Source organism: Streptopelia decaocto, assembly GCF_964273445.1.
Source record: "Streptopelia decaocto genome assembly, chromosome: 13".
Taxonomy (NCBI): Eukaryota; Metazoa; Chordata; class Aves; order Columbiformes; family Columbidae; genus Streptopelia; species Streptopelia decaocto.
In genome coordinates, this window is record NC_138668.1 from 3238820 (window position 1) to 3255310 (window position 16491).

The 16491-nt window shown below is 40.3% G+C and overlaps 1 protein-coding gene across 1 annotated transcript in view; it reads left to right on the top strand.

Moving 5' to 3' along the window:
• The window catches only part of SDK1 (sidekick cell adhesion molecule 1), a 373777-nt gene that overhangs the window by 213596 nt on the left and 143690 nt on the right, over window positions 1–16491 (top strand). The window contains exons 6-8 of the mRNA XM_082064834.1: window positions 4131–4242; window positions 5193–5383; window positions 13779–13862. Of these exons, the coding sequence (XP_081920960.1) occupies window positions 4131–4242; window positions 5193–5383; window positions 13779–13862 (387 nt within the window). The remainder of the gene's footprint in view (window positions 1–4130; window positions 4243–5192; window positions 5384–13778; window positions 13863–16491) is intronic.

Sequence of the window (16491 nt, forward strand, 5' to 3'; positions counted from 1 at the left end):
AACTTCTGAATGGTTTTGAAGTTCCGTTGAACTATTCCATATCTCCATTAGTTGGGGTAGTGATCTTTTCTGTTAAGTGTTTTTTTTCCCATAGATGAATTTCATAATAAGAAGAAGTAAATCCATTTTTGGATGCTGATTCCTGTGGGATTCCTTCCTCACTGAAAACAGGACACAGAGATGTAACCAGAATAGTAATTATCACTGAGGGTAGGAATGAGCAGCGATCGACATCCCGTTCCAGGCTCCACTCCATACTAAGTAAACACGGGTGATCTGGGGGATTGTTTTCGCAATCCTCCTGCTCATGGTCTCCTCGTCTGTATTAAGTGTCTTGGGAGGGTTGGAACCTATAAGCAAACCTCACAAATAAGACTTCTGATTTTTCTCAAGTCTGAGCTCAAGCTCTTGCTTGTTTTCAAGAGATAGACACTTTCTCTCACCTTTTATTAAGGCTGGTTAGCACCGTATCTCTCTGAGATGAATTTGAGCATCCATTGAAGTAATACTCTTAATATTCTGCACTGCGAACACAGATATAGGTAAACTTTGTATGCCATAATGTAAAATCCAGAACAGAACCTAATGTCCTAGTCAAGCTGCAAATACTGGTTGGGGCTGGTCCTAGTAGATAGTGGTACTAATTTAGACAGCGTCTAACGAGAAGGTTTAGAAGCAAAGAAAATATGGGAAATACTGTGAGTGCTGTGACTAAACAGATCCAATGTGAAGTAAAGCATAGCATGCTCTTTTTTGGGAGAACTCTCAATTTGGATTCTGTCCAGTCGTATATTAAGGCCTAGAATTGGATTAAGAGCACATCCCGTACGTGTTCTCAGTGCCGTTCAGGCTTGTCTCTGCAGCTTCCGCAGGTTCCCCGCAGCCTTATTATGTCTAATAGTGAGGAGTCCCTTGGCTGCAGTTCTGGGGTCGGTGTTTTTCCCTAATGTTGCTTCACTTACTTAGCGGAGAAGAGATGTTCAGAAAGGAGATAGAAAGGAAAGATCCTTTCTGTCTTAAAATATAGAATACAGCGGGAATGGTGGTCTTCTGTTAGCAGATCTGTCTCACTATAGCTGTGTTCTTGCATGCCTTTGTATTGCTCTCCCAGCTCAGCGTTTTTAATAAATATTTGCTACTAATGGGTGTGAAGAAAAGTGAAGCTCAAACATTAAAATAAAGGATAGATGTGAAATTGAGCAATTCTTAAATAATGTGGAACATCTATAGGGACCATAGGATGGCGGGGAGGGGACGTGGCCAGTGACCAATGCAGAGAAGCTGCCCGAGCAAGGGGAGGCAGGGAAGGAAGAGGTGGTGAAAAGCCAGAAGGGACCAGCAGAGACCTGGGAAACTGAGGCAAGGAAAGGTCTGATGAAGTAAAAAAGGAACACTGAAGAGGAGGCAACAAAAACCAATTGTTTTCTACCAAGGGTTTTCAAAGGAAATGTCTGTTTACTAACACTGACATTCTGCATTGCATTGTGATGCAGCAGCAGTCAAGTAAAATCGTGTCAGCGTACTGCATTATGAGGTAGGAGAGGGATGAAGTGGCTTTATTGACAAGTAGGATAAAAACCTGGGAAAGTCTGGGTAGTTTTTCATTATCTGATTGTTCGGATAGCTCTCTGCTTTCCACGGCCAGGCCGAAGCTTGATTTGCTGCATCACATCATCAAACCAAAATCACAGTGTTACTCCTTATCTACATTAGTAGGACCTCAGCTACTCTGATATTCCAGCCCATGGGTTTCTTACAAAAGGATGAAGTTCTTAAAGGATGGGATGGACACTCAGATCCCATTGAGATGTTTACTTTAAAGAAAAACTAAATTCCTCCTTTGATCTTGTGAACAGCCACAAAAACAAAGCTGCAAAGTGCCCCCTGCAAAAGGAGCTGTGGGAATGTCCCTATCGAGTTCTAGTGGGCAGGATCGGGGCCAGCGTGAGTTATGGCAAGTGGTTTATTTGTGCTGCAAAAGGAAAACGTAAACTGTCTTTGAATACGAAACAGGAATATGTGTGCTCTCTGGCTACTGTTCAGATAATACTTTGAAATGTTGTTGTTCTCTATATATGCTTGTAGATGACCTTTGTAGGTATATTACTTAGAATCCAAGCCCTCTGAATCACATCTGTATCAGTTCACCCGCTCAAAATCTTTACCAACAACTGCTTTTGATGGGTTCATTTCAGGGATGGTACAAAATGAAAATAAGCACGTACTTTGTTTAGTTTGTTGTTATGGTAATAAAGTCAAAGAAATGTTACGTTTCCCTGGCTGCAGGTAGAGTAACGTGCACTTTAATTTCCCATGTGTATCTGCGCAAAGAGCTGTTTGCGTATGGTGAACTCCTGGAGGTCACAACAAAGCCGGGCTCTGCTTCAGCTGGTTTTAGTGGGGCTGAGCCATTCTTGAGAGGAGCTGATAACCTGCACAAGTGGTTTTCCTCTTTTCCAGATGGAGAGAAGAAATTATTATTGCCAAATTAGTAACTTGTTTGTTGATCTTTTAGCATTTACTGTTGCAAACCTTCATCTTGCGCAGAAGTAGCGCTGAACAGTAATGCTGAGGTGACTTATTCTCATCTGTAATGAGCTACTAATCTGACTGCCACTTGTTTTCTCTTTTTTCAATTACTATCTGGAAAAATCCTGCCATTAATATAATACCTAGAATACCACCATGGAAATATTCTTAGAAAGTAGATTTGCTACCTGATAGCATCATATTTCCAGGAATGATTTGAGCAGAAATATAATCTAGTAAAAGGGGGGTTTTTTGAGATCCCACCGGAGTTGCAGATATATGCTATGTCAGGTCAACAGAGCGTATTGATGGGAAGAAATAAATATGTTGGTGCGACTTCCTTAAGTACTATTCTTGGATGTTTAAATTTATTCAGATGTGCGAGTGGTATTCCTAAAATGTTAAGATTATACCACATGCTCTCATCCCCATACGACGCTATTTGCCATCACTTACGGAAATGCCAAAAGGTGAACATTTTGTCATTCAATAACTCAGAAATCCACTAACCTTGCCAACCTTCTGAGCCCCGTTACCAAAACCTCTGTCTATCCAACAAGTGAGACCAGATGTCAGATGGCTTTTGGCATCCCAGGTATGAGAAAAGCAAAGAATCTTCTATCCGTTTTCTATTCTTTATGGAATTATCTTAAAAGAGAACATCGGGTTTAGCATCTTGAACTTGCCAGCGCATTCTGCTTGCCGGGCCTGGGTTACCCTCCTTTGCAGAAAACATTTGATGAACTGGCTTGCTCTTGCATCAGTTTAGTTTTATTTTCATTACTTTTCCCTATAATTTGTTTATTGGATTCTGTATCTTTAGAAAATTTTATTACTCTGTTATTCAAGCTAAAAAAATAGCTAATTTTTCTTTCCCAAATGAGTTGCTTGAAGCAAAGTACCTATGAATACATGGGTACTTTAATTCACTTACTAAATGTATACAGAGAAAATTTACAAGCAGCCTTTTTACCATTTTTTAAGTGTCTGCTGACTGTTGCATAAGCTAAATTATTTACAGTATGATGCCTCACAAAGAGCAGCAGATTTGGGTTATTTACTTTCCTGATAAGAAAAAGGGATTGAAGTTGCTGTGATATGCTGCTTTGTTAATTTTATATTTGTTCCCCAGTGTGTAAAATCTTTTTAAAGAACTAACACGAGTATTGGCAGACTCTTTTGAAATGGTGTGGAAGGGGTAAGATTAAACAAAACATGAAAAGGTCTTAAAAATATAAGTCAGCAAGTGTTTGATAAAAATAAAAGTGCTCAATAGTAGAAAACCTTTAGGATGCTTAATTTATTTGCTCTCTCTTTGAGAACGGCCCCTGCACTCCATCTGGGAGTAGTTCTTGTGAGTTATGTGTTTCGAATGATACCAAGCTGGCTATGTTGAAACAGAGTGTTTGTACAGCATAATGAAAGCCATCGAGAACGGTCCCGCCGAAGATCTCCCCTTAATGAGGAGATTAAAACCCGCGGTGAGGGTGAAGAGTGACATTTGCAGCTATGTTGCCTGACGAGCTCCTTTGGCTGGAACGTGACGTCCTCCCCGTTTGCAGACGTTTGGGGTTTTCACGAGGGTTTTTCTGCCCGTGCAGGTGCGACGGACCCGTCCGGCCCCGCGGCTCCCGCCATCGTGGTCCCTCCCCGCAACACCAGCGTCGTCGCCGGGAGCAGCGAAACCACGTTGGAGTGTGTGGCCAGCGCAAGGTATTGGACAAACTGCAGTAAAGAACTGAGTTTAGTGCACTGTCCTTCACTGAGAAGGACGTAGGAAGTTATTTTCATTTTTTTATTAATGATTGGAGCAGAATGTGGCACGGAGTTTGCTCTTCAAAGTAACCTTCTGAATAATCGCATTTGTCCAACATTACTGAATTGAACATATTGATTTTTCTGGTGAAATGAGTACATAGGCAGGGTTACCCAGCTGTTACTCATGTGGTAAGGAAAGGAAGTTTAGTGTTGTGCAAGTCACAGTCATTATCTTAAGGAAAAAGTTACGTTGAGGGTTAATAATATTTCAGCTGTATTGCCTATTGACATGAAAGGTGACGTTGTTGAACAGTCTGTGCTTCCTACGAAATAAATTAGCAAGGATCTCCTGTGAAGTAATTTATTACAGACACTCTCATTTTACAGTGATTATTGCTCAACTGTTCATAATGCACCGTAATATAGAGTTCACAGCATTCCTCCTGTGTTTCCATCGAGTTGGCCTTGAATAGCATTGAATTCCAGTGGAAGTGAGAAGTTGAGGTCCTCGCATGATAAAAAGACCAACTGATTCACTTTTATCTCTGAGGGCAAAGATGTTCTTGCTATGATTAATATTGTTTTGATTATTGAGTTATAATGAAAGCGCTTCCTATGCGGCTGATTCCCATAGCAGTATTTACTCCTTTTGCTTAGAGAAATCAAATTATTAGCACTTAATTTCTATTTCAGTATCAATTAGCTGTACTTGCATAATGCCACTTGAATAGTCTTTTGTCTTGATGTGTGGAAGTTACCTATGCATTTGCTTCTTAATAGTAAATGTCAGGGATAGAGGACGACTTAGAGAAGTTTTATAATCTGTATATAACTCTAGACAAGATTATTCTGTAATATGTATGTTTTATTGTTGTGTTCTTGGGTTTTATTTTAAACCTCGGCAGACCTCTTGAGAAACTAAGCGTGACTTGGAAGAGAAATGGAGTAAAAATAACCAGCGGCATCAGCAGTTTTGGGAGACGACTCACAATCGCCAACCCAACCTCTGCGGACGTGGGGATGTACTTCTGTGAAGCGAACCTGAGAGACAGCACAGAGGAGCCAGCAAGAGCAAAAGCCTTCCTTTCTATCATGGGTAATTCTCAAGGCAATGTGTTTTTAGTAAAACAGGCTCTGGACTGAGGTATAATAGGAAATAAAATTGATATTTTAATATTTCATTGACCTTACATTTGAACCTTTCTTCGGAGAACAGAGCAAAGGAGGTGAAGGAGGGTTATCTTCCAAATTAATTCAGCTGTTCTTCCCCATGAATATAAATTCATCAAATAGACTTTTTAAAACACTGATGTGATTCTGAATCCCCTGTGAAACTATACATTTAATCAGAAGTTGGGGAAATACAGTAGTAAAATCCTTATTGAACAGCTTCCACATCTTGGCTGTTAGATGCATTAAATCCTGATTAACTCCCAGCTTGCTTACATCTAGTTTTAATATGTCAAGTGCCTGTATTTCCGAAAGAAGCCTTTTAGGAGCACTTCTGTGCGTTGTCTACTGCAAGTGCCAGTCAGGGGGCCAAGGACGTTCCTGAGCACACAGGCGGGCTGACATCATTACTGAAATAACAAAAGGGAGAAGGAAATGCATTAAAATCGGTGCTACGTGCTAGACCTTCAACTCCAATGCAAACTTTGGACTTAATATTTTTTAAAGGACGTTGGTGCCCTTTCCGTGGCATGTTCTTATCGTCAGCTGTGTTGGAGTTTTGCTGTAGCGAGGAGGTTGTCATTTGGAAATTGTATTTACTGGGCATGCCATATCCCAATATAATAGCGCAAATTAGCGCATTGCACACAGAGTTTTTTTTCGGACTTTTAGAATAAAAGTGATATTTTAGGACAGAGACGTTTAGATGTTTTAAGCCAGACCTGATGCTGTAAAGTCTAGCTTTTATGAAATGGTGCCAGTAATAACTGTGCAAGTGTCCTGGAGAGGTTATTGCTCTGGCAATGGTACAAGGCTCGGCGCTGATCAGAATTCATACACATGCATTTCTGTCGTGCATTGCAGAGGGAATTCAGCGTGCAATTCTCTGCACTCTTTCAGCCTTCTGAAAATACAATTTTAAAGACTGCGGTGTAGTCTGTGTTCTGCTAGAGCAATTCATAGGAGTTCATGCTAGATGACAAAACAGCTCTTCTGGCTACGAGCTCTCCTCCAGGTTCATTTGTGGCATGGGGTCTGTTATGTTTATTACCTACTGCATTAATTTTAGTTCCAGTATTTTTCTTTCTACACTCTCTATTAGAATTATCGCCTCATGGCTTCCCTTACCTTTAAGGAGTAGAGACAGATTTAACTTATTTATGGCTTTTGTTTAAACTCTTCCTTATTCATAAGATTTTATTGTGTAATAACTAGTTTAACTCTGCTGCTGGGCTGTCAGATCCAGCCTAATGCAATACTTAAAGCAAGCCTCTCTGTTAATGTAAAAGATTCTTAAATACAGTTGCAATAAAAACTAAGAAACAATCATTAGGGAACTATATTAAACTAGCAGTGCTGCATTTCTTTAGCAGCTTATCTACTCTCTTATTTTTAAATGTTTTATTTATTTCTTATCCAGTTTTAGGGGGCTGTCAGGGAATAAAGTTATGAAAAGGCCTGTAGATAAGAACAAGCAGATGAAAGCAAGCAGAAACAAATTGGTTACCAATTACTTTTATTTCCTTCTGATGGAACAAGACACCTCAGTTGCAGGTGTTTACTCAATGTGTCAGCAAAGCCTGATAGATTTCTTTATTTATGAGTTTCTTGAGCTGCAGGGTGGATCTCTGATTCTAAACAGGGAGCCAAATCAAAGGATTAGTAGTTAATGCCTTAGAAGTCTTGGATGGATCTGGCCGTAGTTTAATTAGTCAAGGGACAGGTTCTAGAGGAACGTGCAGACAAGTTTCAAACCTGAGGGGTTTGGAGTAGCACTTAGAGAAAATCAAATATGCTTCTCCATCTGCATGCATAAAGTATTTGTAGTGTGTACATGTTGATAGTGACCTGATAATGAGCTGTACTTCTTGGGAGAATAACAGAGTGGGGACTTAATAAGGGGTCTTGACTAACAGAAAAAGGAAATTGCGTTAGTAGAAGAGGTTTGTTTTCAAAATGGGTGGGATGAATCAGACCCACAATAGTATGGTAATGAGAGCTTGTGTGGATTAATAGAAAAAATATTTTGCTATTAACAGGTAGAATAGGGGTAGCGATAAAAAGATGCATCAAGGATATCACAAATACTGAGTTAATAGAAGCTTTTTGCAAGTGTATCAGTCCTTGCCTTTCCCCGCTAAGGGAAGTCACACAGTTTGAGTGTGGGCTCAGATGGTGACAAGAGCTTGATTAGAAGGCAGTGGAACTTGGTATAAAGGCATGTCCTCACTTAAAGTTATTATTTGTGACCTACAATACTATCGCTGGAGTTTTTTCTGAATATTTCTGAGAGTACATCTTGGTTTGTAAATGAGAATCACAATAATATTTGAAAAATCTGAATCTCTAATGTAATAAAGTAGTACTGCATAAGCAAGAAGAAAATCCTCTGGTCTTGTACCGCACTACAATTTTCTTCTGAATGTGCCAAAGAGTTTTTTGACATCTTCATACTGTTCCAGCAAAGATAAACTGAGATGATTCCAAACCTCCTTGGTTTTATTAGCTGCAGTTGTTATAAATTTTTAAAGGGTTGCGTGTTCCTCCGTTGGCAGAGTAACAGTTTGGGAGAGATTTGTTGCAGATTAGATAAGAGCACATTTGTTTTATCACTAACAGTTTGAAGATTAAGTAATTTAAGGAGTCTTCTCATGAGCAAACCAATTGGAAAACTGAGCTACTCTTGAATTCTTTTGCTCCAGTTCTGCAAGTTCAGTTAGTGATAAATTGCAATAGTCATTTTTTTAAGTGATTGTCCTATGGGAAATTATGAAGTTTAGGAGCTTAAGAAAATGAGGAATGAAACCCTTCCACTACATGAAATCCATACCGCTCTTTAAATGAGAAAATAAAATCTGAACAAAATGAGGAGATGAACAATTAGGAATAACAGCCTGGTATGATGAGGTGTTGTACAGAGCTGAGCGTTGAAGCCCTGTTGGCCTGGGATGGGATAGAATAAATCAGAATTACAGTCGAGGGCCTCCCTTCTTTTTAGAGTAATTTTGTGCCCAAAGAACAACATTAATAGACATATTATTCACATGTTGGGGTTTTCTAAGTAGAATTTTTGCATCCCAGCTGGGTAGATTTCTTCCTGAAAACAGGACGATGGGGGAGTGTTGTAGGGCTGTGTCTCTTAGGGGCTGCCCTGGTTCCCAGCAGGTACGAAGCACAGAGCTTCATGGGGTACAGGAGCAGCACAGAAGGGCTGTTCCTCCTTCACTGAACTTCTCCAGCAGTGCTGAGATGCAGAAGGGCCTTCTTTGTGCATTGCCGTTGTTCATGAATTTGCATTGAATGTATATAGAACTGCCAGAACAGAAGTTACCTTCCTCTCACCTCGATACCTTGTGCTCAGATTTCTGGAAACAATAGCTGTCGTGGCTCTAGCTTAGACATGGCCAAACGCTACAAATAATGTCTTAAAAGCCGAGGAAAGAGTTTTTTCATGATGATTGCCGTTATGTATTGTGCTTAAGAAAAGACCATGGTGACTGTGTTCATGTACTGTGTGTAAGAAAAGAAGAATTTTCAGGAAAACTATAATACAAAATGTTTTTGGACTTGCCTAAACTTTGGTTTGGGCTCAAAGCAGAGAAATATTGACAATTTTCAATTTGACGAGGCTCAGAGGTTCTTGAGATGAGTGCAGACATGTCACCAAAGGCACACAGGACCTGAACTGCAGTGAAGTAATGGGACTTGTGGCAAGTCCAGTTCTGTGTCTGACATCCCGAAGTTCCCCCTTGTTTCAGTTCTGCAAACAGGACATGAATTCTGTGCTGTTGTAATGTTCTAGAACATAGAGACTGCAGCTCGCAGTAGGGGTGGTAACACAAAACTAAGACTACCTTTTCATCTCTTTCTGTTTTAACCTGATATTCATGCAAAAAAAACCCTGCTTCAAGGAGCCTGCTGCCCCTGCACATACCGACGGGCTTCTCTCCCAGCATGGACAGTCTGATTGACGGTCTCGAGTTATGGACGTCGTACCTACAAGGGGCTCTCAGGTTTCCAGTTCCCCTTTCTTTACAGGATATTCACCAAATAAATTAGTCTATGGTAATACTAGAGAAAGGCTTCCATGTTTAAGGCTCAGTTTTTCTCTTAAATATGCAGGCCTGAATTTCTGAGTGATGCAGGAGTTTCAGCTTTGGAGGAGCCCCTGGGGCTTTCTCTGTTCTTTCTGACTTTCATGTATGTATCTAGGATTAGGTCACATATCTCCAATGCAGCTTGAAGGGTATGTAATGGATGCTGACTGCTATCTTTTGAATGTTAAAATCAGTGACCATGTAAGTCTGCGTGGGGGAAGTTAGAACAGTATCAAATTTTGCAGGCTCCCAAGGGCTTTGCAGGGAGGCTATCTATTTTCAATGATGTCTGCAGCGCAAAAAACCCCTAAAACCCTCAACAACTATTAAAAGCACGCATTTATATTCAGATATTCTTTTTCCCCTTTGCTTGTTCTTGACCTTTTAGTTAAGATCAGTCAAACATCAGTACAATATCCGAACAATACAGTATCTGTTTCTTTTGGTGTAATAAGAGATGTGACCCCTCTCATTGCTCAGCACGTGGTGCTGCCAGCAGGATGAGCTCGGTGTAATGTGTCCTTTCCTATTCTAACTATTGTGATTCTATAATTTCAGGAAAAATTCAAGTGTTTGACCTGATACCAACAGACTAGTGTCATTCCTAGAAACAGCCATGTCTGGGGGCTTGTGTCTGGCATGTTGTATAGTTTGGAAGACACTGTAATTTCACCACACATATTAAATTTCAACACATGATTATTGCCTACAACAATAAATGTTCAAATTCATACTGTGTGATTCAAACCAAGCCTTATAAATATGCAATAGAGTTACAAATACAGACAGCCAGAATGCCCCTTCAGAGTGCCAGCTGACCTCTATAAATATTGCTGCATTTTTATGGCCTCTTTCGGATAGTTATTCACCAGGTGGTGTATAGCACCCAGATGCACAAACCCTGAATTTATGCTGGGCCTACAGGCCCACAGCTGATGTGCAGGTGATACATGTGACTCATCTAAAAAGCGAGGAGCCTTGGTTTCAGTTGTCTACCACCTGTAATTAGAGCGATTTCTTCTGCAGCCCAAGTTCTGTAGATGCCAGAGACCCTCTCTGCAAAGGGACTTTTGAGCACCCGTGTTGTTGGTGTAAGACCCATGCACGTGGAAAAGCAGCACAACTTGCATGGAAATCACTGCTTTGTTTCCCTCAAAGCCCTAAGAGTATAACTACACCTTTAGTTTTCTGATTCTCTTATACTTTAAATAACCAAGAATAATTTTTTGTGTATATTAGACTTGGGATGCCACAGAACTGTTGTCCATGTTGTAATCTAGATCCTCCAGAATTCCCTTATGAATGAGTCTTGTCTTCCCATCCAGGCTTATCTCCAACTCCAGGCAGCAGACGCAGGTAGTTAACAATCAGTAAATTGTAGAGTTGCTTCTGGAAGGTTTGTTATATCTCTGCTTATCATGCAAGAACAAGATCTGGCCCCTCTACGGGCAGTTGTTGGCGCAGCCTCTTGACCCCTTTATGTCAAGTGTAGCATTTGGCTGGGCTTCCAGCTGCTGGGATGGCTGTGAGAACTGAGTTCAGCAGGCTTTAGTGTGAGGGAAAAGGTGGATCCGGGCTTGATGAAGACTGGAAATCATATCTGTTGGCACACCTACACCCTGAAAATCCTCTGGGACTTGCCTGTGGCCTTTAGATTGCAACTTTCTGCTGCTCCTGCTCTTTTTCTGTCTTATCTGCTTCCATTTCTCCCTGCTTCCTTCCAAAAAAGCTGACATGAGTCTTCCGTTTATAACATCACAGTCCCATTTGCTAAGTGACAGTTGTCACTGACTTCACGTTCCTTGTCAGGTAATGCATTGTCTGATACCTGCTCACCTAAGCATCTCTTAATGTAATAAGTTTCTCTGAGGGTGGCATGACAGCCTGTGTGGGATATAAAGGAAGGAGCACAGATTGTAGGATGGGATTTTGGGGAGAGGTATTGGGAAAGCAGCCAGTATAAATATGCCAAGTGTAACTGCAGGAACTGTATGCATGGTAATACACAAGCAGTGGCCGTGGAACCACTAACATTTGAGGTCGCATTAAGTGTTCTGCAGCTGGCCTGGTGGCCCGTGTTGAAGGTAAATCTGCAAATTGATCACTGGTGTGTGGATAAGTTGCTGATGTAGGAGAAAGTTTGAGAGTTGGCAGCTGAAGGTTGGCAGGTTTAGAAAGTGGCCCCTTAAGGTCATGAAAGGGTGGGTGGAGAACATCAGTCAGGAATTCCCTAAGTGGAGGAAAATCCACTTGAACCTCAGAGACATCTGTGGAAGCAGCTCAAAGTGAGAAGTGTCTGGATGCGGGGTATGTGTCTGGATGCTCCCCTCACAATCAAATTAAATTGCCATAGAATGAAAGACTCGGATTTTATTTTGAGGGATGGACAAAAGGTACGTAAGGACACTGTGCTAAAAGTTTGGAAGTTAAAAAGATAAAATTCTGGAAAGCGGAGCAAAAGGAAAACATCAGACAAGGCTTGGAGGATGGCTTGAGAAGGAGGAGCGTACTTAGAATTAAAACATGGGCTTAGATGAGTTCCAGAAGACTCAGCAACTTAGTTGATCAAACATGTCAAACACAGCGTGCCATCAGGGAATTTCAATTAAATGTTCAACTTTTCAATTTGTTGTTTAGATTAATGCATGAGATCATGTGCAATAAATCACAATTTATTATGCATGTTTATTAATAGTTTTATATTTAGGTGGTGAGGATCAATAATGTTAACACGTATATTATTAGAATATAATAAATCAGGTAGCTTGTTTTATTGGTTTTGCTGGGTAAATGAGTATTCCAGGCTATTTTGCAACCTCACCTCCTCCTCTGACTGGGATTTGGAAGGCTAATATTGATTGACTTTATTTAGAATGAATACAGAATTTTAATATTCATTGGTGGTCAAAGGAGACCCCAGTTTTGTCCATTCAAGCAAGTATTTTATTGTGGTTAGTGAGGAGTGCTGGGAAAGGGGAGTTTGCATCCTAATCAGATGCTTCCTGATGAATTCCTGCTGGCATGGCACGGCACCCCCTTGAAATGATAGCAACGCTTGCTGTGCTACAGGTGGTAGCGGGAGAAATGAGATTTTGCAGGATAAAATTATGTAATTTTGGGTTTATTTATGAAAATACTAATGTCCCGTCAATAATACAAACTGCATGTCTGGTTTCCAGACATGGCTCGTGAAGGGATTTGAGAGAAGGTCGACTCGAGTGACCTTGGATCTTGTAGCTTACTGCATTTTTTTTCAAACATATTTGATTTCATTAAGATGGAAATACGAGTAACTTGTTTTCACAAGCTGCATATATTGTCTTTTCTAAAACTTACGGGTGAGTTTGTCTGTGCTGCAACACAACTGTTGTTATGATCAAATAAAATGCTTCTAAAAACAGCACTCAGATGATAATTGCATTGAACAGACTATGGCAGGTTTTAGTTACCATGATAATTACTGCAACCTTAATGCCTGTGGGACTTTGACATGATGCTCTTCAATTTTATGCTGCATAGAAGAAAGAGTTACATGACAGCATACTCTACAATTTCTGGAATCTTGTCTTTGTTTAATTAAACGTCTAATATCTTTTCTGTAGTCTTAATGATAAAGTGTGGATTTTTATGATTATTACTATAGCTTCAATTAAAGCATTAAATCTGTTTGCTTTCAAGAAATAGAATAGTTGAGAAGAAATTTTTCTTTAATTACGCCGCACTTATCCTCTGCCGTTGCCTGTCTGACATGTTATGGCACTTTATTCGACATGCTTCATGCCTTCATGAGGTGGAATTTAGTTTAGATACTGAAGCAAACTATCCTATAAAATACTACATTGTAAATATAAACCTTTATAAACCTCTCGGGAGGGCCTTTCTGAATGAAGAATTAAAATATTCTGTGGTTCAGACCTATAAAATGAAAAGTAGCCCCTGCTCTGAGTATTAAGTTGTAGTGCAAACCCCTAAATCTTAACTTACATTGACTTGGCTCTTTGGAATTCATACTCGGCGCAGCAGAACTGTTGGCTTCTTTGTGATGCTTTTACTACCTAAAAAGAATGTCTATGAATAGAGACAAACTTAGACAAGCTAGTCTGTTTGTAATACACCGCATTAAATACAACACATGTGGGAAGATTATAGGATGGATACCTTTCAATCAACATCTCTTTTTTCATTTTGCTGTGGCTTTGTTTGTTTCTTTTCCCCCTTCTAAAGAACCACCGTACTTTACGGCTGAGCCCGAGCGCGTGATTTTGGCCGAAGTGGAGAAGGACGTGGACATCCTGTGCCAGGCGATGGGTGAGTGTGCAGACGTGTTCAATCGTGGATGAGAGGTCTGTCTATATCCTGCACTGCAGAAAGCATCTCAGATCAACTTTTAACGTTGCGAAGCCTCAGCGTTGTCACTAGCCAACTCAGATCCATGTACAACGTGGAGCGATGGCCTTTGCCCTTGGAAAACCGGGCAATCCTTGTAGTTGAGTTTAGTTTGGACATTAGGAACTGTAGCACGGTCATGTTTTCTGTTGGGCAGGACAAGTCCTGCTCCTTTCCCTGTGGTAGCCCGCCTTTGCTGCTTAGTTGTTGCTGTATAACAGACATTAGGGTCTTGAGCCAGAAAAGCAGCTGAGGCGTTGGAACCCATCGTTTGCAATGCAAACAGTCAATATTTTGAACCGTTCAAATGTCAATTTTTCTAAAAACTATGGAACTCTTATACTGAATCGAAATGTCAGTAACTCTGATATAATATTTAAATAATATTTAAATGTAGTTAAGAATTCTGCAGGAGGACTATTACAGGATAAAAGGCTTCAAATATGTAGAATTCCATCTAAACCAAAATGGTTTTTGAGATTTAGTTGCCGAGAAATAGAAGCACCACCTATTTTAGCACTCTAGAAAGACGGGAGGCGTTGTAGCCTTGTGATTAAGAGCACGTTTGTCTGTGTCACCAAATTGCTATGTGACTTGGGTAAGTGATGACTGAACTTGTCTCGCTTTCCCTGATGCTGACTTTACACATAAAAACACCATGAGACCCTTAGGTTAAAAGTTTACAACCTTGATGAAAGAAACACCCAAACCTTGTTTGAATGGGTTCTTTCTCCAGATTAGAGCCAATAAAGATACTCTTTATGGCATGATTGTATTATTTCCACTATGATTTAAGCTTTTTTTTCCTTATGATCTATGTAAGAGTTTACACTGCTTTTCCAGAGGGAAGCTTTGCAAATACGTTAGTGTGATAAGCAAGAATGTGCGTAAGGGTGCTCGGGTTGATTTAGAATTTCAGAAGCCCTTGATGAGGTCTCTTACCAAAAGGCTGTTATAGAAACAAAGTTATCAGGTTATAAGAGTCAAGGTCTCATTAATGAATACCTTTTTTAAACAAAACACAGCAGGACCTGCTGGAACTTGTGCTGCTCAACACACTCATAAGTGCCCTGGAAAAGAGGCTGAATAGCAAGATGATAATATTTGCTAATTATATAAAATTATTCAAGATGGTCAACATTCAAACTGACCGAGATGACAGAGATGAAATTACCTATTACTATGCAGATATAGGTATGTCTTCTGAAAATATCAGTTCAGTGCCAAGCTGTGCTTCAAAATCTTGTGTACTGGGAAGAATGGGATAGAGAAAGGAGAGGAAGCAGAGGAGACACCCAGCTGAGTTTTCAGGTAGGAGATATACGATAAAGGAAAGGTGACACTTTTTTAGAAATGATTAACTGGAGGTCATTGGTCCAGGCAGTGGTTAATATCAGAAATAAAAGTTATTTAGAAAAACAAACAAAATTTATGGAAGAAAAATCCAGCAAGGGCTATTAAACACAGCTGTGAGTGCAACCTCTGGCTCAGGAAACAGCTAAAGCACAGATTACTGGAGCTGAGAAGATGGAAATAGCATTTTGTCCTTGGGCTGTTCTTGCATTTCGTGCCTGAGCATCCAAGACAAGACAATTTCAAAGGCAAGAAAAGCGACTAGATAGACGTTTATTCTGGCCATGTGCCACCAACTTTATGTTTCAGCATGTGGTATGACAAACATATCAGCATTTTTTTATTGGAGAAGATTTTTCGAGTAGTAGAATTAAAACCAAGGGTTGTATCATTAGAGAAATAGAGTTAAAGAAACATTCTGAGGTTTTTTTGTTAATGTTTCAATCCTATACAACTATTTGATGAATCTCTGGACTATCTCACTGTCTCTGAAAAAAAGATGCACTGTCTCAAATGTTTTGTTGTGTATTACAAAACACAAACATACAAACAGACGAAAACCCACCAAAACCTGGTGGAATGATGGAGAGAAGAGGCTGATTTCTAACCTATCCTTCTACCCTGACTCTTCCTTTGAGCAATTTAGCTCAAAGGGATTCATAGGGCGCTCGTAACTATTCTCAGTCTTACTGGAGATATGGGAACCCTTACTAGAGGAAATAATCTATTTCTGCTGAACTCTTAGTGCTCTGATTTGCTGATGAATGTGGTGCGGGAGCGTGGAAACCTGTCTTCATGTGGATTGTTTTGCTGAGCGTAACGCTGCCTTATGAGGGGCAGGTACTGGTATTAAACAGAGAGGAGTTTTTGATCCATTATTACCCAAATGGGGCAACCGCCAGCATTTAACAAGAGGGTAAATGAAGGCTGCTGACTCTCCGCTCTGAGCGAGGAGCTGGAATGAAGCACAAGGGGAACTGCAAACAGCCCTGCACCTTTGCCGCAAATTGGAAGACAGATTTTATTTCCCCCAGCCCCAGAAAGTTCTGTGCACAAAGCCCATTTGCCAAGTCTTGGTGCACTTTGAAGGCGTGAGAGACAGATTCATTTCACAGTATAAGCAGAGATTAACTGTAAATAAAATTGCAGCTTGCACAGACTAGCTTTATACTTCCCTGTAATGGAGTTTCAGTGTATC